General features: G+C 46.4%; 1 protein-coding gene across 1 annotated transcript; it reads right to left on the bottom strand.

Annotated features, from left to right (window-relative positions):
* Positions 1-235: 235 nt before the first annotated feature.
* LOC142923005 (uncharacterized) lies at positions 236-7,035 on the bottom strand. Its single transcript, XM_076063938.1, has 3 exons — positions 6,870-7,035; positions 3,658-4,643; positions 236-897 (listed from the first exon to the last, which is right to left on the bottom strand). The coding sequence occupies exons 2-3, from the start codon at positions 4,088-4,090 to the stop codon at positions 236-238; spliced, it is 1,095 nt and encodes a 364-aa protein (XP_075920053.1). The 5' UTR covers positions 4,091-4,643; positions 6,870-7,035.
* Positions 7,036-25,814: the final 18,779 nt, after the last annotated feature.

Raw genomic sequence — 25,814 nt, 5'->3', positions numbered from 1 at the left:
GTGGAGTTGGTAGGAGTGGTGGAGCAGGCATTGATCCGGGCCATGAAGAGTGGTCTCTTTGCCCTCATGATCACGAGGCGGGACTCACGCTCAGCTGGGGTGATGATGTGGGAAGGAGTGGTGGTGAGGGTAGAGGAAGTGATGGTGGTCAGGGTTGGGTTAGTAGAGGAGGTAGTGTTAGTAGGTGTGTGGTTGGTAGAGGTGGTGGAGTTGGTAGGAGTGGTGGAGCAGGCATTCATCCAGCCATGAAGAGTGATCTCTTTTCCCTCATGATCATGAGGCTGGACACATGCTCAGCTGGGGTGATGTGGGTAGGGGTGGTAGTGAGGGTAGAGGAGGTAATGTTGGTAAACGTGGGATTGGTCAAAGTGGCGGAGTTGGTAGGAGCGGTGGAGTTGGTGATTGAGCTGGTAGGGGTAATTGAGCTTATTTTAGTGCGGCGGGCATTGATGCGGGCCATTATCATGAGGTGACACCACTCACACTCAGCTGGGATGATGGTGTTGGTCCGGGTGGTAGTGAAGGTGGAGAAAATGCTGTTGGTAGGGTTTGTAGGGGTGGAAGGGGTGGTGGTGTTAGTCAGGATAGTATTGGTAGAGGTGTTGGTATTTAAAAGTGTGATGGTGTTAGTCGAGATAGCGGTGTTTTTCGGGGTGGGGTTTGTCATGGTGGTGTTGGTAGGAATGGTGGTGTTGGTAGGAGTGGTGGTGTTGGTAGGAGTGGTGCTGTTGGTGGGTGCGCTGGTAAGTGTTGGTGAGCTATTCATCATGGAGCAGCCATCCAGTTGAGTCTTTAGGGATCTATGGGTCCTCTTGATTTTCATGGGGTGGCACTTGCTCCGAGCCAATTTCCTCTCATGTAGCGGCTTCGGTAAACTCGTCTGCGCTGCGATGACTTCTGTTTAAAACCGGAAACAAAATCATTATGAGAGGCAAGAGATTGCAGTCTCCTTCTTCCCCTGTTGGTCACTCCACTCAAATATGTTTTTTTCACTTGCCATCTGCCACACCACCACCATTGATTGAGCACGAGTGTTGTACCTGCCTTTCAGTGGCAAATATCGGACAACTATTTGTAATCCACCAACATGAACAATGTGTGCTTGTAATAAATGTGTGCGACTTTGTCGAGGATGTGAGTGTGATTTTTTATTGTTTGTTGTTGTAACGTTCTAACCTGCCTCTCCTGTACATCTGTGAAAAATAGCTTAATAGCTCATCGGATTCTTCCAGTATAAATATTCTGATTCTGATTTGTGTCATCTATGCATGTGAGATTATGACATTTGCCTGAGTGATCTATATCCATGATGCCTCTCTGGGTGTGGTGTCTCTGTTGTGGTGTCCTGCTGATGTTCTATGTTACAGTGACGCCAGCATACTCTCTCTCTTATTAGTGGATTCTTCAGCCAGACTCTTAGGCTGGTAATGGTGATCCCCGCGCTCTCCACGTCGTAAGTGATGGCCACCGGCCCACTGTGCAGCATCTTTATCAAGGTCGTCCACCTTGAGGGAGACGGGTATTCTCCATCTTGGGGAACCGTCATCTGTGGTGCCGCCGCAGCGGAGCCGCTCCAGCGGAGCCGTGCCCACCGCCGCGACGCCGTCACCGATGCCTCGGATTTCCCGCCACTCTCCCGGGGCTGGTGCCTTCTCAGACGTCCGCGTTTTGCCCACTGCACAGTCGTGAGGCCGCCGCAGCAGAGCCGCTCTGCCGAGGCCGTGCCCACCGCCGTGAAGCTGCCACCGGGGGATGCCGACGCCAACGCGGTGCACCCTCGCCACCCCCCCTCCCCCCGCACGAACGCACACACGCCCCACGTAGAGCCAGGAGGGGAGGTCACCCGGCCGATAGGTTTTTTTTCCAGAAGTCCCTAATGGGATCGATCTTCATGGTTTCCTGCGGCCGGGAAATTGGGCGATCTTCCCCCTGTAGCTGACATGCACTGCGGCGCCGGGACCTAATATTAAAGTTGCATGGTCACGGCAAGGGCCATCGAGCCACCGCGAGTGGAACCACACACACACAAGCACGGGTCAGTGGACTGGTAGCGGGAGAACAGAGAGCGGATGTCGGAGAGATCACTGCGGCGACATCACCCGAGTTGGGATCCGGGTATCGAAGGGTGGGAAAATCCGAGCCCCTGATTGGACGGGAGGCCAAGGGAGCGAAACGGCGAAATTCCTTTGTTGTAGGTGGGATAAAGGGAGGGGGATTCAGGTAGCAAGGCAGTTCTTCAAGATCATCGCGGTCCACGCAGGAGGGGAGTTAGCCGTTCGAGACGTCCGCGTGATGCACTTCAGCGCAGCCAGGCTCAACCCTCTACTGATCGCTTTTCTACAGCTTCCAGCGCAGCAGAGTGGAAGTACACGTGAGTAAGAGAGAGAGGTAAGTTTGGGCTATTTGATCGAGGGTAGAAAGCAGAGCGATAGGCAGAGGAAATACAGTCTAGGATCTCAAGGGGAATAGGCTGACATCCACTGACCCACACAATTACGCGTAGCTTAACGGGTTGCTTGCGGTAAATAAAATAACTGGTAGGGGAATAAACTGTTTCGTGTGCTCCTTTGGAGGGTGAAGAGGAGGGTGGAGAGTGTTTTGTGTTCGCGCGCACACGCGGCTGTTTGCGGCGAATAAAGGAGTAGAGCGTGCTTGGTGTCCGTACCTGTACGATCGTTTACAGTATTGTTCAGCACGCGCGTGCCTACACGACTATTTTTGGTGGTGCCCAGCGCTCGCATACCTGCGCAATCGCCTACAGTAGCGGTTTGCACTCACGTGCGTGCGCGGTTTACAACGAGGTTGAGCTTTCATTTGTGACCAGGTTCCATCTGAAAAATAAGTTAGTACCTCAGTGGGCTTTGACTGGTATGATGGGGGTGTTCTTGATTTGAAGCTTTCGTGACTGCAGGAATCCATACTCTTTGGTTCTTTCGGCAAAGTCACGTAGGTATAAAATCAAATAAATCAGTCTGCCTCAGCAGCAGACCATGCTTTCCCCACCCGATGATGGACGCTTGTGTTGCACCCGAAACATCGTGATTTACTTTATTTTATACCTACGTGACTTTACCGAAAGAACCAAAGAGTATGATGGGGCTGGTTTAGTTTTATTTGTTTGTGTTTGGGTGATTTGTTAACCTTTCTTGTACTTTGCACTATTACATGTTTTTGTAGTATTTGTTGTTGTAACGTTCTTACCAGCCCCTACCGGACATCTGTGAAAAAGAGCTTTATAGCTCATCGGATTCCTCAACCATTAAAAAATATTATTGTTCTGACTCTACTGGCTAGGGGACATTGTTCTGTCCGCACCAGCGCAACTCACCAACGCCGCACAAGGACAGCTGAGTCCAGCACATGTCCCAAATGCCACGCTGCCAGTAACAAAAAACACCCTTAAAGTTGCAGTGGATAATTTTTAAGTATACTTAATTGAGCAAGGTGTTTGCTTGTTCCAAATGACATATGCGACTTTGTCTAGGATGTGTGCGTGGATGTGATATATACTTGTGTGTGTGGTGTATGCGAGTGAGATTCTTATATCTGCACGAGTGATCTGTACGCGTGATGCATCTCTGCGTGTGGTGTCTCTGCATGTGGTGTATGTCACGGTGCCACGCTGATGGCCTGTGTGAGCGTGAAGTCGGCACTCACCACTGCATTCTTCAGCCGCCACTCCGAGGCTGAGGAGGGTGATCCCCGCGCTCGCCACCTCGTAGGCGATGGCCACCGGCCCGCTGTGCAGCATCTCCATGAAGGTCGTCCACCCTGAAGGAGCTGGGTCGTCGTCTTCTCCTCCTCCTTGGGGAACCTCCATGCCATGGCTGGGAGAGGAAGCGACTCGAGGCACCCTCTCGGCTTCGTGACCTGTGAGGCGGTTGCTGATGTGGACGGCCACGGTCGCTTTGGTGAGAGGTAGAGGCTGTCCGGCCTGTGGCAGTTGGACCTCCCAGGCTCCCCTCAGCTTAACCAGCCAGTTAGGGGAGAAATTCTTCTCCTCCGTGGGCACAGACGCGAGGAACGCGGAGCTCGCCACGAGCAGCGTCACGAGGGTGCGTGAAGTACTGCGCAGCCCGTGAGCCTCCATGGTGACTGCTACGAGAGAGGCTCCAGGAGGCTTCGTGCAGAGAGGCGCTCCTCAGCAGGCAGCTTGCAGCGTGGCTCTAGCGGCACACTGGGTGGAAGCGGGTGTGACGTCACGGCCCGAGGGCGGATGTGTGTTGTGTCTCATCTGTGTGTGTCTGTATGTCTGTGTGTGTGTCTGAGTGTTTGTGTGTATGTCTGTGTATCTGTGTGTGTATCTGTGTGTTTGTGTGTGTCTGTGTGTGTGTGCGGTAGTGTAGTGATTAGCGCGCTGTGCTATGAACCTAGCGACCCGGGGTTCGATTCCTGCTCACGGCCACCAACACTGGTGTCGTGTGCCGTGCCGGTCTTCGTAGGTGCTGCTCGTTATGGCTACAAGGGGAGGCCCAGGAGTGGTTGAGGTAATCGTCAGCAGTGTTGGTGGCCGTGAGCGGGAGTCGAACTTGGAGGGCAGCGTGGCATTCACTGCAACAACACCGCCCGCGCTCCGACTGGTACACGGTCCGAACAGTGCAGAGTGCACATAATTCGCGGCGTCTCTCGCACGGTCCGGGTCTCTGTGTGGAGAGCGGGAGACGAAGGCGAGGATCACACAGGGTAGAGGGTGCACGTCGGCACTGCTTCCCACGTCACAACACGAGTCACGTCACATCACAGACTCATCCTCACCGTGAACCAACATCATCAACACAAACCCACATCTTCTTAGTTCTTTCGGTAAAGTCACGTTGAAGGTAAACAATGAAATAATAAAAAATATATAAAACAATAACAATTTTCACGACGTTTCGACCATAACACAAACGGTCGTCATCAGGTGTGTCGGTTTGCATGAATTTATTTATTTTCAAATGGTGTATTTATTTATTTATAAAAAAAAACGTTAGCGCCACGTGCAGCGATTTGGCAGTTTATTTAGAAGAACTAGTCCATCTATGTTCTGAAAAGAGGAGGGGGGAGACGACAAATTTTAATGTATGCTGTCTGAAAGCCACTTTAAGCGTGAACAATCAATTAAGACCTGAAATGGTTTATCAAATCTTTCCAATGCTAAGCCAGAATCCATCTTCTCGGTTGAAATTGTCCCTGTGCTTGTATATGTGGATAGCCCTTCACTTGGAATGGAACTTTCTACAAACAAACTGAGGGCACCCCAATGGGCTCCCCCCTATCTCCGGTTATAGCTAACATTTTCATGGAGAAATTTGAGACTGACGCCATCCAGACTGCCACTGCGCCCAACCTTATGGAAGAGGTACGCGGATGACACTTTTGTCATCTGACCACATGGCCGGCCTGCTCTAGACCAATTCTTCGACCACATCAATTCCATACACCCAGCCATCAGATTTACCATGGAAGTCGAAAAAGATGGCAAGCTACCTTTTTTGGATGTCCTAATTAAAAAGAGAGCTGATGGTTCAATGAGCCACTCTGTCTACAGGAAAGCTACCCATACGAATGCTTATCTGAAACCGGATTCCCATCACCATCCATCACAGAAGAATTCTCTCATCAAGACTCTGTATCATAGAGCCCAATGCATATCCGACCAGGAACACATAGGCAGTGAACTCAAGCACGTACACCAAGCTCTTAAGGCTAATGGTTACTCCGACTATACAATCTGCAAAGCTATCACTCAAACCATGAAGAAGTACCCTCTTGAGGAGCCTTTCAAAACCATCACTTTACCCTACATTGCGGGGATCACAAAAAAGATCTCCAAAATCTTGAATAAACACAAGATCCAGGTCCGTTTCAACACATTACATAAAATCCGTGATCTGGTTCCGTCTGTAAAAGATATGATTCCGGGCATACAATACCCTGATATCTACAAACTAAGTTGCCTCTGTGGTAGTAGTTACATTGGAGAAACCAAACGCCATGTCTCGGACCGCATTCGTGAACACAAAGGAGACCTTAAACACGGTAGGACCAACACCTCGGCCGTGGCAGATTATTGTTATAATTCAGTAGGCTCACATGACATTGACTTTTCCAAGACAGAGGTTCTTTGTAAGCCATCTGGCTACCATGAGAAATTCGTTCATGAGGCTATCCACATATACAAGCACAGAGACAATTTCAACCGAGAAGATGGATTCTGGCTTAGCAATCATTGGAAAGATTTGATAAACCATTTCAGGTTTTAATTGATTGTTCACGCTTACAGTGGCTTTCAGACGGCATACAATGATTGTTTCGTCTCCCCCCTCCTCTTTTCAGAACATAGATGGACTCGTACTTTTAAATAAACTGCTAAATCGCTGCGCGTGGTGCTAACGTTTTTTATAAATAAATAAATACACCGTTTAAAAATAAATACATTTATGCAAACAGACACACCTGATGACGACCGTTTGTGTTATGGTCGAAACGTCGTGAGAATTTTATTGTTTTATATATATTTTATTATTTTATTGTTTCCCTTCAACGTGACTTTACCGAAAGAACTAAGAATATGAATTACTGCAGTCACGAAAGCTTTAAATCACAAACCCACATCATTAACACGGACCCACATCATTAATAAGAAACTCACATCAACGCGAGGTTACATCTTTACCACTCACCCACAACACTGGACATCTGTGAGAAAGAGCTGTATAGCTCATCTGACTCCAGTATAAATATTCTGATTCTGACATGAACTCACATCGTCACGACTCACTCACAACACACCACCATCACTATCAGTAACACCACTAACGCCACCACTCCTCCTGCCAGTACACTACACAGACACACACGTCCTCACCACTCACATCACCACTCACCTACAGTTCCTCACTTCCTCCAGAGAGTCGCTGCTTCTGTCGTCTCGGTGCTTCTCTACCGCCACATGTGAGAAAAAAGATCGACAGAAGCAAGTGGGGGCGGGGCTCGGTGATCACGCCCTCAGTGACGCAATATCCTGTGAGCCCCTCCCCCCCAGCACCTTCCCCCCCCCCTCTACGCCCCCTCCCCCACTCACACCGCCAAAGACAAAGCTCCCGCGTATTTAGCCTTAACAGAGCACTCCTAACAACAACCTCACCACTAACAACGCCACCACCAATAACAACCCCACCACCAATAACAACCCCACCACCAATAACAACCCCACTACCACTAACAACCCCACCACCACGAACACCACCACCACTACTACCACACCACCACTAATACACAGTTCTGATCCACACCTCAGCTGCTCCCACACACGCGATGCTTCTGCTGCTCTCTCTACTTCCGCTTCCGCCGGTGAACGTGGCGCCAACTTCTGAAGCGGTTCGCTGCCTGGGCCTCCTCTGGGTCGACTCAGCCTGAAGGTGAGAACCTCGCATGGTGTGGACACCTCAGCAGTGGTGGAGGAGAGACAAAGGCGGCCCACAGCCGTAGGCTTCTAAACAGCTGCTGGGCTCACGGCATCGGTTCAAGCAGAGCCCGGCTCTGCTGCTGAGGCACTGAAGGTTGAAAGCGGTCCAGAGTGGCGCTCGAGTTGAGCCATTGCTGCTGATGAGAGGCTGATGGGATCAGTCAAATATACTTTTTTATCTTTGCAAGGAAGGGTTTATTGTGAAGGAGGCGAATCGCGTGCTGGCGGAGGAGGCCTCCACTAGACGCCGCTAATTAGGGTATTTGGTCTACTCTTCCACGCTGATCTCCACGTTTTGGAGCAAGGTGGGCGTACCCACACTTTACCCCACCACATGCGGGTCGTTAGCTCACTGGACTTGCACTGCAGAGGTGCAGGTTCGATTCCATCGCCCACACACCCACCCACTCACTTGCCCACTCACCAACTCACCCACTAACCCATCTATTCACCCACCCACAGGGACATGTGGAGACACGGAGACACATGGACACACGGATACATAGAGCCTTGATAAAGTGGTTGTGTAGGTGGTGTTAGAGTATCAGCATCAATGTGGTTGTTGTGGTTATGTTGCTTGTTATGGTTGTGGTGGTTGAGGTGATGTTGGTTGTGGTGGTTTTGAATGTGGTGGCAGTGGTTATAGTTGTGGTTGTATCGCTGGTTGTAGTGGTGGTTCAGGTTTTAGTTGTGGTGTAGGTGGTTATGTTGGTTGTTATGGTGCTTTTGGTTGTGGTAATAATTGCGGTTGTGGGGGGTATATTTTTTGTGGCTATAGTTGTGTACGTGGAGGTTGGGGTTTTCATGGTTATAGTTACAGTTGTGGTTATGTTATTGTTGTTGTTATACTTGGGGTTGTGGTTATAATTGTGATTGTGGTACAAGTTGTGATGGTTATGTTATGTTTTTGTGGTTATAGTTGTGGTGAAGGTGGTTATGTTGGCTTTCATGGTTGTTGTATGTGTAGGGAGCAGTAGAGTAGCGGTTGAACGCCACGCCACGGACCCGAGAAAGTTCGATTCCCGCTCACGGCCAACACCAGTGACGATCATTTGAACCAGTCCAGGGCTTCCCCTACGTCGACTCTGCCTGAAATGAGTACCTGTTGTGGTGTGTAATAAACATCGCCACTCGGGAGACAAAGACGGTCGGGTGTAGTGCTGGCCACCCACCTGCTTGTGTTCCACACTGCGGGTCTCCATAGGTACTCGCTAACAGAACTTGCCCCAACAGTCTGTTATAGGCTATAGAATAAATCTTTGTCTTTTGTTGTTGTATGTGTGTTGAACTTCTTTCGCACCATATGTTGCCACCTGTGATAACCGGAAATGCGGTTATAGTTGTAGTGGTTATATCATGGTTGTGGTTTTAGTTGTGTCTGGTTTTAGTGCTTAGAGTTGTGGTTATAGATATGGCTATAATTGTGGTTATTGTTGTGGGTGTGGTTATAATTGTAGTTGGTTTTGGTTATAGTTGTGGTTATAGTGGTTATGGTTGTTGGGTATGGTTGTGGCTGTGGTTACATTTGTGGTTACATTTGTGGTTGAATTTGTAGTTCTAGTTGTGGTTGTTGGTTTGTGGTGGTGAGGCTGGTGCAGGTGGTGGGTTGGAGGCCACGTTCCCTGCCCATGCAGTTCCAACAGCGATGGCTCCCTGTGCTATGTGGGTCACATGAACTTGTCTCCCAGCATGCCTTGAAGTCATCATTATAGGAGCCCTCGCCTCCTCTACGCACTCTCCTCCTATCTCTCCCCTCTCACCTCCACGCACTCTCCTCCTACCTCTCACCTCCTCCGCGTGTCTCCTCCTTTCTTTTTTTCCCAGGGTCTTCCTCCTCTCTCTCCCCGTGTCTCCTTCCTCTATGTCGCCGTGTCTCTCTCCTCTCCCTCCCCGCGTTTCCCTCCTATCTTTCTCCGTGTCTCTTCTCTCTCCCCGCTTTTCCCTCTCCAACCTCCTCCTGTCTCCCTCCTCTCTCTCCCCGTGTCTCCTTTCTCTCCCCGTGTCTCACTCTTCTATCTCCCCCTGTCTCCCTCTTGCTTCCCGTGTCTCACTCACTCAGCCACCCACTCAGCCACTCACTCAACCACTCACGTACTCAAGCTTTCAATCAACAACTCACTCACCCAGCCACTCACTCAGCTGCTTAGTCACTCTGCTACCCACTCACTCAACCACTCACTCATTCAGCCTCTCACTCAGCCACTCACTAACTCAGCCACTCACTCCCTCAACCACTCAATCACTCAGCCACTCTCTCATTCAATCACTCACCTAGCCACCTGCTTATTTGTTTATTTTACCAGGTAAGGCCCATAAGATATATCTCTTTTTCAGACGTAACCTGGCCACATATGATTGCCCAATTAAGTGGCATTTTACGTGTCAATTTATATCAGCAACTATAAATGTGGAGTGACAAACAGGAGCCGGGCAAAAAATCACAACGAAGGGGAGAGTGAGAGAAACATGCGAACTCCAAATATACAACAGGCATCAGGGTCAGGATTGTTGTATATATTGTCTTGAAAAATAATAAAAATGAAATGAAAAATGCAAAAGGTGTAATTTTACAAAATTAGGTAATTATGTCAATTTATGCAATTACGCTAATTAGACTCGGCTTTGTTGTCTAGGGGTATTACCAATCGTGATAGTTGTCAGTGATGTGTGGGTTCTGGGTCCATATTTGTCGTGTCACTGGGGTTTATAATAGGCTGGTAGGGTGGGTTCATAATGGCCAGGTAGGGTGGGGTTATAATGGCCAGTGAGAGTGGGGTTATAATGGCCAGGTAGGGTGGGGTAAAATGGCCTTGTCAGGGGTCCACCTCCTCCACCACCAGTTCCACCTCAACCTCCTCCACCTCCCACCTCCTCGCAGGAACCCAGACTCAACAGGTGCCATGGGTTGCCACGCTACGTGCAGGGGAGGAGCTCATCACTTGAATGTGACGAGCAGTGAGCTTATCACTTGAATGTGAGATGCAGTGCGCTCATCACTTGAGTGTGACATGCAGTGAGCTCATCACTTGAATGTGACATGCAGGGAGCTCATCACATGAATGAATGGGACATGCAGTGAGCTCATCACTTGAATGTGACACGCAGTGAGCTCAACACTTGAATGTAACATGTAGTGCACTGACCACTTGAATGTGACATGCAGTGCGCTCATCATTTGAATGTGACATGCAGTGAGTTCGCCACTTGAATGTGACATGCAGTGAGCTCACCACTTGAATGTGACTTGCAGTGAGCTCAACACTTGAATGTGACATGTAGTGCACTGACCACTTGAACGTCATGCAGTGCGCTCATCACTTGAATGTGACATGCAGGGAGCTCATCACATGAATGAATGGGACATGCAGTGAGCTCATCACTTGAATGTGACATGCAGTGAGCTCAACACTTGAATGTGACATGCAGTGAGCTCATCACTTGAAAGTGACATGCAATGAGCTCACCACTTGAAAGTGACATGCAGTGCGCTCATCACTTGAATGTGACATGCAGTGAGCTCGCCACTTGAATGTGACATGCAGTGAGCTCGCCACTTTAATGATATGCAGTGTGCTCGTTACGTGAATAAGACATGCAGTGAGCTCGCCACTTGAATGTGATATGCAGTGAGCTCATCACTTGGACGGGACATGCAGTGTACTCATCACTTGAAAGTGACATGAATTGAGCTCATCACTTGAACATGACATGCCATTTTCTACATCACACGACTATACTGACTAAATATGATGGGTATAGTCGTGTGATGTAGAAAAAAGTTTAGTTGGAGGCATATATTTTTTGTGACGTAAAATTGTAATGTATAATGACTTTTTGTTAGTAGTAGGGTAGTTGCAGTTGCTTAGCGTCAATATACTAAATTCCTCCGCTGATATGTAACCTCAGCTTATTGGAGAGTATATTGAGTATATTGATTATATTGATGTAGTTTATATTTTAGTTTTTTATCAGTTTACTACACGGTAGTCATTATATAGTGTAGTGTATACCCAGTTACTTAATGTTAACAGCTCAGATTATTGGAGAGTATATTGAGTACATTGATTATATTGATGTAGTTTATATTTATTTTTTTCACATCGGTTTATTGCATGGTAGTAGGGTATGTATAGTTCTTTAGAAACTCCCTTTTTTATTTTCCACATAATGCACTAGCTTGATACGCGGTGGTTTGGGCTGTTGCAGTTCTTTCTTATTAAAATTGTATCTCCCTTTATTATTGCCAATCCTACATGATACACTAACATAATATGACTTTGAGACCCCCCACCTGCCTACACATTCCACAAGGAGTGAATAATCCCATATCTGCATTTGTCATAAACATGCTAAATTCCTCTGTTATGTAAACTTCTTCATCAAGACGCTCTCCTCCTCCCACCCAATTTAAAATACGCTGCCAAGCTTAGCAGTGTTCGTTAGGACGCTGTCTTTCCGACAGCTCTGTTTCTTCACCTGAGGACGGCTGCTTGCGTTGTGGCCTAAACGTGAGAATTTTATTATATTATGTTTGATGTTTATTATTTTATTATTTCCCTTCTACGTGACTTTACTGAAAGAACCAATAATATGGTGCATACCTACTTTTGGTGGGACCTGCTTTCCCTAGAGCAGTGCATACTGACTGTGGTAATACCTGCTATCACTACAGCATTGCATGCTGACAGGTGGTATCCTGCTATGACTACAGCATTGCATACTAACTGTGGTGGTATCCTGCTATGACTACAGCATTGCATGCTGACTGTGGTGGTATCCTGCTATGACTACAGCATTGCATGTTGAGTGGTGGTATCCTGCTATGACTATAGCATTGTATGCTGACTGTGGTGGTATCCTGCTATGACTACAGCATTGCATACTGACTGCGGTGGTATCCTGCTATGACTTCAGCATTGCATTCTGACTGTGGTTGTATCCTGCTATGACTATAGCAGTGCATGCTGACTATGGTGATATCCTGCTATGACTACAGCATTGCATACTGACTGTGGTGGTATCCTGCTATGATTACAGCATTGCATCCTGACTGTAGTGGTATCCTGCTATGACTACAGCATTGCGATGCTAACTGTGGTGGTATCCTGCTATGACTACAGCATTGCATGCTGACTGTGGTGGTATCCTGCTATTACTACAGCATTGCATGCTGACTGTGGTCGTTTCCTGCTATGACTCAAGCATTACATGCTGACTGTGGTGTTATCCTGCTATGACTACAGCATTGTATGCTGACTGTGGTGGTATCCTGCTATGACTACAGCATTACATGCTGACTGTGGTGGTATCCTGCTATGACTACAGCATTGCATGCTGACTGTGGTGGTATCCTGCTATGACTATAGCAGTGCATGCTCACTGTGGTGGTATCCTGCTATGACTACAGCATTGCATACTGACTGCAGTGGTATCCTGCTATGACTACAGCATTGCATACTGATGGTGGTGGTATCCTGCTATGACTAGAGCATTGCATACTGACTGCGGTGGTATCCTGCTATGACTACAGCATTGCATACTGACTGCGGTGGTATCCTGCTATGACTAGAGCATTGCATACTGACTGCGGTGGTATCCTGCTATGACTACAGCATTGCATACTGACTGCGGTGGTATCCTGCTATAACTAGAGCATTGCATGCTGACTGTGGTTGTATCCTGCTATGACTATAGCAGTGCATGCTCACTGTGGTGGTATCTTGCTATGACTACAGCATTTCATGCTGACTGTGGTGGTATCCTGCTATGACTACAGCATTGCATGCTGACTGTGGTGGTATCCTGCTATGACTACAGCATTGCATACTGACTGCAGTGGTATCCTGCTATGACATCAGCATTGCATACTGACTGCGGTGGTATCCTGCTATGACTACAGCATTGCATGCTGACTGTGGTTGTATCCTGCTATGACTACAGCATTGCATGCTGACTGTGGTGGTATCCTGCTATGACTACAGCATTGCATACTGACTGTGGTGGTATCCTGCTATGACTACAGCATTGCATGCTGACTGTGGTGGTATCCTGCTATGACTACAGCATTGCATACTGACTGCAGTGGTATCCTGCTATGACTTCAGCATTTCATACTGACTGCGGTGGTATCCTGCTATGACTAAAGCATTGCATGCTGACTGTGGTTGTATCCTGCTATGACTAGAGCATTGCATGCTGACTGTGGTGGTATCCTGCTATGACTACAGCATTGCATGCTGACTGTGGTGGTATCCTGCTATGACTACAGCATTGCATGCTGACTGTGGTGGTATCCTGCTATGACTACAGCATTGCATACTGACTGCAGTGGTATCCTGCTATGACTTCAGCATTGCATTCTGACTGTGGTTGTATCCTGCTATGACTATAGCAGTGCATGCTGACTATGGTGATATCCTGCTATGACTACAGCATTGCATACTGACTGTGGTGGTATCCTGCTATGATTACAGCATTGCATCCTGACTGTGGTGGTATCCTGATATGACTACAGCATTGCGATGCTAACTGTGGTGGTATCCTGCTATGACTACAGCATTGCATGCTGACTGTGGTGGTATCCTGCTATTACTACAGCATTGCATGCTGACTGTGGTCGTTTCCTGCTGATGTAGCCCAAGGGTCATAAAGAAGTGGGCGGGGCTAGTGATGTTAAAGTGAGAAATTTGCATGTTATTGTAAGATCGGAGGGCGACTTCCACGCCAAGGGTGCAGAGGTGGCTATTGTAATGTGAGAGATTAGCATGTCAATGTAAGATCGCAGAGCCGCCGCCACGACGAGGACGCGAGCGACGGTGTCTGTGTTAGTGTGAGACATTTAACCTGTTAAAGTAAAATCAGAGAGTCGAAAATAACAACTAACATCGGAAGGTAGGATGGAAACATCACGGCCAGTTATGACATAAACTGGTTAATAACGTCCTTCCAATGATTAGTCAGTCTGTACCCATTTTCTCGGTTGAAATTGTGTCTGTGTCTATATACAGTGGTACCTCGGTATACGACCACTTTGGAATACGTCGAAATTGGTATATATCGTGTTTTACGAGAAAAAATGTCTTGGGATACGACGTCTTGCTTGGGATACGACGCGCTTGCTAGAACTTGTATGGGTCGGGATGAGTCACCGCGTACAGTACCCGCGTATGCCCCGTTCATGACTGAAACAAAGCGAGAGGGGCGGGATGGCGTGGGGGAGAGGGGAGAGAGGCGGGGGACGTGGGGGAGAGGAGCGGGGGGCATGGGGGAGATGGGCAGGGGGCGTGGCAGATAGGAGCGGGGGGCGTGGGGGAGAGGAGCGGGTGGAGAGGGGCGGGGGCGGCGTTGGGGAGAGGGGCGGGGGGCGTGGGGGGCTGCCCCCATGGAGGGTGAAGCCCCGGGTCGAGGCGCGCGCGCGCGTGCGTGGTTGAGGCATGCCACGTGACCAGCGCAGCTGGCAGCAACGCGGTCACGTTGCTTCTGTATGCATTTTAGTAATTAGTGTCTAAATTACCTTCTGGAACGAATTAACGACGTATACCGAGGTACCACTTTACCTGGATGGCTTCATGAACGAATCGTTCACAATCTGGGTGATCTAGCAGCAGAGGGTTTTAAGGAAAACCGCTTGGTTGGTTCGATTAAAGATGTCGAATCAGTGATGATATTATTTTTTTTTAACGAGGCAGTTGGTGGGATCTCCATTGATTTTTGTATAGCTACCATCATTAAGTAGGTCCTGAATTTTGTTCTTGTATGTGGTTTTGTCCATGATGTCTGTGGGATTGCCCTTGTCAGCTGAGAGAATGACGATGTGCTCTATCTTTTTGAATTGAGAAAGCTCAAAGTGCTCATCCTTACCGATGTTGCTAGTAGGTGACTTAGCGTTTTTAAGGATTGCAGCGATTTCCGATCTTGCCACGTCTGCAGTAATATGTCCCAAACCCTTAAGGTCTCCTTAGACCTGGGCAATTATATCATCAACTGGGATGTGTTTAGGGGTGACTGCAAAATTCAACCCTTTGGCTAGAACCGATTTTAGGCTGTCGGAAATTGGACTGTTACTCTGAATGATAACAATCGTGTCAACCTCGAACTTTGTTGTAGCTGATGTTTTCACGGAAAAATTTGTGACAGATGCCATACAGGCATGCACTGTATGTCCGTCCTTGTGGAAGAGGTACGCAGATGACATGTTCGTCATCTGGCCATGTGACCGACCAGCTCTGAACCAGTTCCTCAACCAATTCCATACACCCAGCCATCAAATTCACCATGGAGGTGGAAAAGGATGGCAAGTTACCATTCTTGGATGTTTTAATCGAAAAGAGACCAGATGGCTCAATGGGAGACTGTCTACAGGAAAGCCACCCATATGGATGCCTACCTAAAACCTGACTCCCACCACCATCCATCCCAGAAGAATTCCCTCATCAAAACTCTACACCATAGAGCTCGATGTATTTCCGACCATCATCTCCTAGCCAGTGAACTGGAACACGTACACCAAGCTCTCAAGATGAATGGATATTCAGACTACACAATGCTTAAAGCTATCACCCCAACCGCTGAGAAAGAACCATCTGAGGACCCAATCAATACCGTCACCTTGCCATACATAGCAGGGGTCACCAAAAATATTTCCAAAATCATTCATAATCTGCGAAGGATGTGATCTCTGACATGCAATACCCCGGCGTCTACAAACTAAGCTGTGTCTGTGGCAGTAGTTACATTGGGGAAACTAAGCGACATGTCTTGGACCGTGTTCGGGAACATAAGGCAGATCTGAAACATGGTAGGACCAATACCTCGGCTGTGGCTGATCACTGTTTAAATGCGATGAGCTCACACGAAATTGATTTATCCAAAACGAAAGTACTTTGCAAACCCACCGGCTATCACCAAAGATTCGTTCATGAAGCCATCCAGATATATAGACAGACACAATTTCAACCGAGAATATGGGTACAAACTGAGCAATCATTTGAAGGACGTTATTAACCAGTTCAAGTCATAACTGGCTGTGATGTTTCCATCCTACCTTCCGATGTTAGTTGTTATTTTCGACTTTCTGATTTTACATTAATAGGTTAAATGTCTCACACTAACACAGCCACCATCGCTCACGTCCTCGACATCGCGGCGGCTTTGCAATCTTACATTAACATGCTAATCTCTCACATTACAATAGCCACCTCTGTGCCCTCGGCGTGGAAGTCGCCCTCCCATCTTACATTAACATGCAAATTTCTCATTTAACATCACTAGCCCCGCCCACTTTGTTTGTGACCCTTGGGCTACACCCATTTCAAACCTATAAAAAGTCTGCCTCAGCAGCTTTCCCCCTCCTTTTTCCTCCTGATGACGATTGCTTATGTTGCGATCGAAACGTCATAGTTTTTTGTTTTATAATTTTGTTCTGCGTGACTTTACCAAAAGATACTCTTTGGTTCTTTCGAAAAGGAACGTAGGTATAAAAATAAAAAAATAAAAATTATATATCACGACGTTTCGATTGCAACACAATCGGTCATTCTCAGACAGAAAAAAATAATCCAGCAATGGAACTGAAGAACCAGCGGGCCATACCTACGTAACTTTTACCGAAATAACCAAAAAGTATGGATTCCTGCAGTCACGAAAGCTTTAAGCCATGGTTTATGCTCCTTAATAAATGAAGACACCAAAACGTCTTGACCGCTTACGACGTATGGTGCCTCGTCAGCAGCATCGGGCTCCCTTGAATCAGTGTTGGTGAACTGCCGATATTACACAGACTCTCGTCTTGAAATGGGGGATGAGTTGAGAAAATCTAGAAATCCCCGTGGAGGACAAATAGAGTGGACTTTGAACGTTGGAATGTAAGCTCGTGGATTATTGCATTGCGCGGGTGCATGGGGATATTGCGGGGACAGTGGCTTCCACACAGAACTTCGATGTGGGGTCTATCTCCGTTAGATTATTGGGCAAGTTGTAACACAGGGGCGCGTTGAATATGGAAGACTACATACTCTAATCTCCGCTAACAGATTATATCCTCATGTTTGCGTCAGGATAAACAATTCATACATTACAGCCTACGGTGCTACACATTTCAGGTTGCGGTAGTGCTATGGTTAACGTGCTGTGATACAAACCCGGCAATCCAGGTTCGATTCCCGTTCACGGTCAACACCTGCGATGGTTATCTGAACCGGTCCCGGGCCTCCCCTTGGTCGACTTAGCCTTAAATGAGTACCTAGTGCGGTTTGTAGTAAGCTTCGCCACTGAGGAGACAAAGGCGGCTGGGAATGGTGCTGTTAAGGCTTCAGCGGGGATCTTTGTCTTTGTTTGCTACACAGCATAGGTCGGCCTCTGTAGAGGAGGCAGAGGAGCAGGCTCGTGAAGGACGCTACTGGGCAGTGCCAGGGTAGGTGCACTGTGAGTCTATTGGGCAGTTGGAGGCCGTCACCCTCTAACAACAGCAGAGGTTGGAGGAGCAACGCTCAGAACTAGCATCATCAGGCGGCAGCAAGCATTGTGTATAAATTCACCTGTTTTGGTCTTAAGGAAAATCGTGCAAAATAGAGAAAAGGTAAGAAAGTCACAAAACATAAATACATAACCAAACAAATTATGAAGTCCAAATTTGCAACACTGAATGCATTCTTGGGGCAAGGCAGCAAAACAAAAAACAATAGTCCCAGATTTCGATTTAAAGCTTTCATGACTGCAATGATTCATCTTCTTTGGTTCTTTCGGTAAAGTCACGTAGAATGAGAATAAAATAATAAATTGATAAAATAAAATGACGCAATAATATTCTCATCAGAAGGCCGATGTGTTGTGGCCGAAACGTCGTGAGAATATTATTGTGTTATTGTATTTTATAAATGTATTATTTTATTCTCATTCTACGTGACTTTACCGAAAGAACCAAAGAAGAATAGTCCCAGACTTCACCAAAACAACAACACACTGCACATGAACATTGAACTATCGATGCATGAGGGGCAAGGATCAAGGATACAAATCACATCTGCAATTTCTTTTGTGTCCAGCAACTCCGATTATAACGTTTGGCTCCGTACTATGCAAAATTAGTTAAATGTACAACAGTTATAGTCTGCAACGTCAAAGGCTTGGTCACCTATTCATATTTTTGTTTGAGGAAGAGTTAAATGGAAATTTGATGCACGTCTTATGTTTCTTGGGTTAATGAATTAGCTAAGTGCAACACAGATTTGCCAATACGGGTTTTATGAATGACCAGGGCCCACTTTAGATGTCTTCTTGCATCAAGGCGATGTGAGACTGGATTGTAAGATGTTTAAGTCGAGGGAACACCTAGCCTTGCATGCAATCGGTGTGTTTGGTAGCTGCACGACTATCTGATGAGCTCTCGGGTTGGAAAACGCGTGGCGCATCGTGCCAATGCGCGACGTTTCGCCTGCCCAGTTCCTCAGGAAGCTCGCTCGCTCCAGGCACGTGGGGCGCAACATTCATGCGGTACAACAAATAAAAGATCCCCCGCGTAGGCTTAACAGACCGTTGGGGCAAGTGCTGTTACGGAGCACCGCCTATGAAGGCCAGCACGGCACGTGGGGTTGGGTGGCCAGCACCACCCCCGGCCGCCTTTGTCTCTCCCGAGTGGCGATGTTTACACATCGCACCAGGTACTCATTTGAGGCTGAGTCGACCTAGAAGAGGCCCAGGACCGGTTCACATAATCGAACTCGGGTCGCCAGGATCTTAGCGCAAAATACACTATTTTCAAATGAATATGAGTTTTAGTCCATGTTAATTTATGGCCATATGTATGCCTATATATATTGATAAATATTAATAATGTTGTTCATTTACAGAGATGCAGAGTTAAATTGAGACTATATGGATGAATAAAACAAGATACAGAGAAGTCAGCAAAGTGACATTCTATCAGCAATGCCATCCATTCAGAGCATCGGCTCGATAACCGATGTGCCACCGCTCCCCACACGCGGTACAACGCACACCTGTGAACATCGATCGGAGAATTCGTAGCCTCTTTGTAGATGCCATTCCGGATAAAGCCCTCTCTCCATGAGTGTTACTGTGTTCTTTACTTTGCCACGGTTCGGTAAAGGGGTCGGTGCCTCAGGGACCGGCCGTTCAAGTACTCACCACTGACGTTAGCGTTGCGCTCTCTTGCTCGTCACTAAGCGAGCATTGGATCCAGCAGCGGATTGACGAGATTGCCGGTGCGCCTCTCATTGCTGCCTCGGGTGTAACTGCTGCTGCATTCCCCATTCCAGTAAAAAGTCATTATCTTTGTTCAATCTATAACTATAGACTTAAAAGTTACAATGTAAATTCTAGATTTAAAGCTTTCGTGACTGCTAGGATCCATACTCTTTGGTTCTATTGGGTAAAGTCACGTAGGTGAAAATAAAATAACAAAAAATCACGACGTTTCGGCCACAACACAAGCGGCCTTCATCAGGTGAAGGGACGAGACTGTCTGGAGGACAGCGCTGGAGTGGAAGAAGCCACGCTTAGATCACGACCTTTAAGCTGTGTGAGAAGAAAAAGACCACGCGCCTTGACAAAGGAATTAGCATATAATTTAGCATTGAAATGGCTCATTGAAATAGCTAAGTTAAAGTATACACATCCGCAGAGGTACCCCTTGACAAAGGAATTAGCGTTGGAGTGGAAGAAGCCACGCTTAGATCGCGATCTTTAAGCTGTGTGAGAAGGAAAAGGCCAAGTGCCTTGACAAAGGAATTAGCATCGAATTTAGCATTGAAATGGCTGAGTGATTAGCTTGTAACTGGTCACAGAAATAGCTACGTTAAAGTTAGAGCATATACGTTCACCGAGGCACCTAGTACTCATCAAACAAGAGAATTTAGCGAAACACAACCACGCTCAGACATCGGACCTGTGTGCGAGCAAACAAGGTGTTCTGACAAAGAAATTAGCATAAAAATTAGCATTTGATTGTCGGATTTTAGGAAAGAGGTGGTGTACGTGCCGGTGGACTCGCAGTTTTGCGCGGGGGGGGGGGGGGGGAAGGGGGGGGGAGTTTACCTATTGACGGTGTGAAAAGGGGGAATTTATAAGAGCTGCGAAAGTTTGGGGTACCACTACTTGAAAAATATACTGTACCATTGAAATTAGTTTAATGTTTAGTTCGATTTAGAACATCTTTCCAATGGATGCTTAATTTGAAACCATCCTCTCGGTTGAAATTGTGTCTGCGTTTGTAGATCTGAATTTCTTCATGAACAAATCTCTGATAAAAGCCCGTGGGTTTGCAAAGAACCTTGGTATCGGAGAAAATTATATCGTGATCCCCCACAGCGTTGTAACATTGATCAGCCACGGCAGAAGAATTCGTTTTGCCGTGTTTCAAATCTGATTTGTGCTCGCGAATTTGGTCAGAGACATGTCGCTTTGTCTCACCGATGTAGCAATCACCGCAGGTACAACTCAATTTGTAAACCCGGGGTACTGTAAATCAGGAATGACATCCTTCACGGATGGGATCAGATCACGAATTTTGTGTACTGTATTTAACCGGACCTGGATCTTGTGTTTGTTTAGAATTTTGGAAATATTTTTAGTAACGCCTGCTATATATGGAAGTGTGATGGTTTTGACCGGAGTATCAAGTGGTTGTTTCTGTATGGAGGGAGAGACAGCTTGGCGGATGGTACGGTCAGAGTAACCATTCCTTTTGAGGGCCAGGTGTACATGTTTTAATTCACTGGTCAGGTGGTGTTGGTCCAAAATGCAATGAGCCCTATGGTATAAAGTTTTGATGAGATAATTATTTTGGGCTGGGTGGTGGTGGGAATCAGGTTTCAAGTAGGAATCTGTGTGGGTGGGTTTCCTGTAGACAGAATGCCCCAATGAGCCATCAGGTCTACTCTCAAACAGAACATCTAAGAATGGTAGCTTGCCATCTTTCTTCACTTCCATGGTGAATTTGATGGCGGGATGTCTGGAATTGATGTGGTGTAGGAAAAGGTTCAGAGCTGGGAGGCCATGTGGCCAAATGACGAAAGTGTCATCCACATATCTCTTCCACAGGGAAGGTCTGAGGGTGGAAGTCTGGATAGCGTCTGATTCAAATTTCTCCATGAAAATATTGGCTATCACTGGTGATAAGGGGGATCCCATGGGGGTACCCTCATTTTGTTTGTAGAAGGAGCCCTTCCAAATAAAGTAGGTATTGTTGAGGCAGTGCCTAACCAGTGCAGGTGTGTCGGGGTCTAGTCCATGTTGGACCAAATTTTCAATTATTTCAATATATTTTCATGGAGAAATTTGAATCAGACGCTATCCAGACTTCCACCCTCAGACCTTCCCTGTGAAAGAGATATGTGGATGACACTTTCGTCATTTGGCCACATGGCCTCCCAGCTCTGAACCTTTTCCTACACCACATCAGTTCCAGACATCCCGCCATCAAATTCACCATGGAACTGGAGAAAGATGGCAAGCTACCATTCTTAGATGTTCTGTTTGAGAGGAGACCTGATGGCTCATTGGGGCATTCTGTCTACAGGAAACCCACCCACACAGATTCCTACTTGAAACCTGATTCCCACCACCACCCAGCCCAAAAGAATTCTCTCATCAAAACTTTATACCATAGGGCTCATTGCATTTCGGACCAACACCACCTGACCAGTGAATTAAAACATATACACCTGGCCCTCAAAAGGAATGGTTACTCTGACCGTACCATCCGCCAAGCTGTCTCTCCCTCCATACAGAAACAACCACTTGATACTCCGGTGAAAGCCATCACACTTCCATATATAGCAGGTGTTACTAAAAATATTTCCAAAATTCTAAACAAACACAAGATCCAGGTCCGGTTCAATACAGTACACAAAATTCGTGATCTGATCCCATCTGTGAAGGATGTCATTCCTGATTTACAGTACCCCGGGGTTTACAAATTGAGTTGTACCTGCGGTGATTGCTACATCGGTGAGACAAAGCGACATGTCTCTGACCGAATTCGCGAGCACAAATCATATTTGAAACACGGCAAAAGAATTCTTCTGCCGTGGCTGATCACTGTTACAATGCTGTGGGGGATCACGATATAATTTTCTCTGATACCAAGGTTCTTTGCAAACCCACGGGCTTTTATCAGAGATTTGTTCATGAAGCAATTCAGATCTACAAACACAATTTCAACCGAGAGGATGGTTTCAAATTAAGCAACCATTGGAAAGATGTTCTAAATCGAACTAAACATTAAACTAATTTCAATGGTACAGTATAGTTTTCAAGTAGTGGTACCCCAAACTTTCGCAGCTCTTATAAAATCCCCCTTTTCACACCATCAATAGGTAAACTCCCCCCTCCCCCCCCCCGCGCCAAACTGCGAGTCCACCGGCACGTACACCACCTCTTTCCTAAAATCCGCCAATCAAATGCTAACTTTTTATGCTAATTTCTTTGTCAGAACACCTTGTTTGCTCGCACAGGTCCGATGTCTGAGCGTGGTTGTGTTTCGCTAAATTCTCCTGTTTGATGAGTACTAGGTGCCTCGGTGAACGTATATGCTCTAAATTTAATATAGCTATTTCTGCGAGCAGTTACAAGCTAATCACTCAGCTATTTCAATGCTAAATTCGATGCTAATCCCTTTGTCAAAGGGTACCTCTGCGGATGTGTATACTTTAACTTAGCTATTTCAATGAGCCATTTCAATGCTAAATTATATGGTAATTCCTTTGTCAAGGCACTTGTCCTTTTTCTTCTCACACAGCTTAAAGGTCGTGATCTAAGCGTGGCTTCTTCCACTCCAGCGCTAATTCCTTTGTCAAGGGGTACCTCTGCGGATGTGTATACTTTATCTTAGCTATTTCAATGAGCCATTTCAATGCTAAATTATATGCTAATTCCTTTGTCAAGGCACGTGGTCTTTTTCTTCTTACAATGTAAAGTTACTTTTTAATGTGCAACGTCTGGCACTTTCCTTGCTGTTGTTTAAACCGAGCTTGGAAATTTATATACTTTTGAAATATGAACTTGTATACTTTATCTATGTTATATATTCATTCTTGGTTCTTTGCTTACCTTTCCTCTACTTTGCACTCCTATTCGTGTTTTTGCATTGTTGTAACTTTTTGACTGGCCCCTTTGGGACACCTTTGAAAAAGAGCTTGAGAGCTCATCGGATTTCTCCAGGATAAATAAAGATTCTGATTCTGAACTAATTTCACCACAAAATGTATTTATATGAAAAAAATACCGTCGAGGCCGTGAAATCGTCGTGCCTCCTCGTAATGCGAGAAACTGAGATTTACCTGAGGGGGGCCACGGTGACAAGATGTTAACTCCCTCGATTGGTATACAGAAGACCGTGGGTTTGATCCCGACTGTGACGCCTGCTGCATATTTGGAGTTTGCATGTCTTTCTCCCTGTGGTCGAGTGGATTTTTCTCCGGGTCCTCCAATTTTTCCCTCCACATTTAGAATCAATATGCCTTTAGAGTATTTGGCTGCTATAAATTCGCAAGTGATAAGTTACTTCGTTGTGCTATAATTTGTGGTCAGCTCCTTTATAAAAAGAGCTGTACAGCTTAATGGGACTTACCAGGTAAAATAAAAAAAATAGTGAGTCAGTTAGATTAGTCCCGACAATGCTCCTATCGGGTGCACAGGGCACAGCGAGGCAACCAGAACAGGTGATGAGTCATCACGCGAATCTGATTCTCGTCTACTCTTGCATATGGCAGCAATCGGCTCGGGAGCTCAGGAACTGGATGCCAATGTCAAGGTCTGCTAGCCACGAGAGGACTGCAGGAGAGAATTTGTGTAGTGTTATTCCTCCTCCATTGAAGGAGTGCAGACAACAGTGGTTTAATAACAGTCAGCACAAAGCATTACACTACTAATAATACTCATCTACAATTAGCTCGTAATCCACAGGAATTAGCAGTTAATCCACTTTAAATTTCCTCGTAATCAATATTTACTTATATCCAGGAAAGCCACATTGAGTGGAAAGACTCATTTTAAGGAGGGGCTTGCTGATGCTACATTGAGTTTTTATTTTAAGTTGTTCATAGCCAATAAATGATCAGCTGTGTTTATCATTATACGCAAGTGGGAGCAAACCCAATAACCTGGTGAAAACCCACGTGTTGCACGAGGCAACGTTCAATCCCGGTTCAGATTGAAACAGATGGCGATTAGTCCACTTGATGTATCGCCCTCTCCTGACGAGCCAGGGTAAGGCACTTCCTCGAAGCCCACGGGAAGGGAGTTTCACGACATCATCTGTGGGTGATCCACCAACCCTCCCTGCTGCCTCTATAGTGCTGGATTACCGGGGACGTGCGAAGCCGCCACCACCCGGTTCTCTCTCATATGTACGATGTTACATATGGACACAGTCATCGTGGTAATGTTTATTGCAGGGCAGACCGGTATCCATCAACATCACGAACCCACTGCGTGAGGCTATTTCAGCAAGAAGACCGTCCCTCTGCAGAGCAAGGGTCGTGCTCATCAAGATGCTCCTCGTGACTCATCGCCTGCTGAGGAGTTCCCACTCTGTGACTGTGCGCCCGATAGCAGCATCGCCGCCGGGACTCCTTTGGGGTGATGTATCTAGCAATGTAAAAGGAAATGGTGTTTCCCTGCCTCAAGGCCATCTCTGTGAAACATAATAAACACAGAGTGGGAATTGTGACTCGGCTCAGGTGAAACATTCACAGATGGCATCTTTATTCAGAGCAGATGAAATACAACGATCATAGGCGATGCTGACAAGGGCAGCCCTTTAAAAAGATAGATTTTAACAGCAAGACTTAAAAATATTGGGAAATATACAACATAATTAGGTGTTTGTTGATCTTCTTTGGCACCGTACGTAGCCAACCGTGCTAATCGGAGGTGCGGGGGAAGGACAACAAACTACCGAAAGAACCAAGAATATATTATATGCATTGTCTTTGAAACTGGTTGGTCCACACCAGAGACAGCTTTCTTTGGAGTCTAGTCTCAAACAGTGTTAATGCAGACAAGATTCCTTGTTAAAGGTTTCACTTTGGTGTTTTAACATCTTAACACCTATATTCTTTTTGATTTAAAGCTTTCGTGACTGCAGGGATTCATATTCTTGGTTCTTTCGGTAAAGTCACGTAGAAGGGAAACAATCAAATTATAAAAATATAAAACAATAAAATTCTCAAGACGTTTCGACTGTAACACAAGCAATTATCATCATGATGATTGTTTTATATTTTTATTCTTTTATTGTTTCCCTTCTACGTGACTTTACCGAAAGAACCAAGAATATTAATCCCTGCAGTCACGAAAGCTTTAAATCAAAATCTTAACACTTGTTTTGTTGCCAGATAAAGGG

The sequence above is a fragment of the Petromyzon marinus genome, unplaced genomic scaffold (assembly GCF_048934315.1).
Source record: "Petromyzon marinus isolate PM22_M1 ecotype Great Lakes invasive population unplaced genomic scaffold, UKy_Petmar_22M1.pri1.0 PM_Scaffold_242, whole genome shotgun sequence".
In the NCBI taxonomy this organism is placed as follows: domain Eukaryota; kingdom Metazoa; phylum Chordata; class Hyperoartia; order Petromyzontiformes; family Petromyzontidae; genus Petromyzon; species Petromyzon marinus.
Note: the sequence above shows the minus strand (reverse complement) of the source record. Positions and strands in the feature narration are given on the sequence as shown.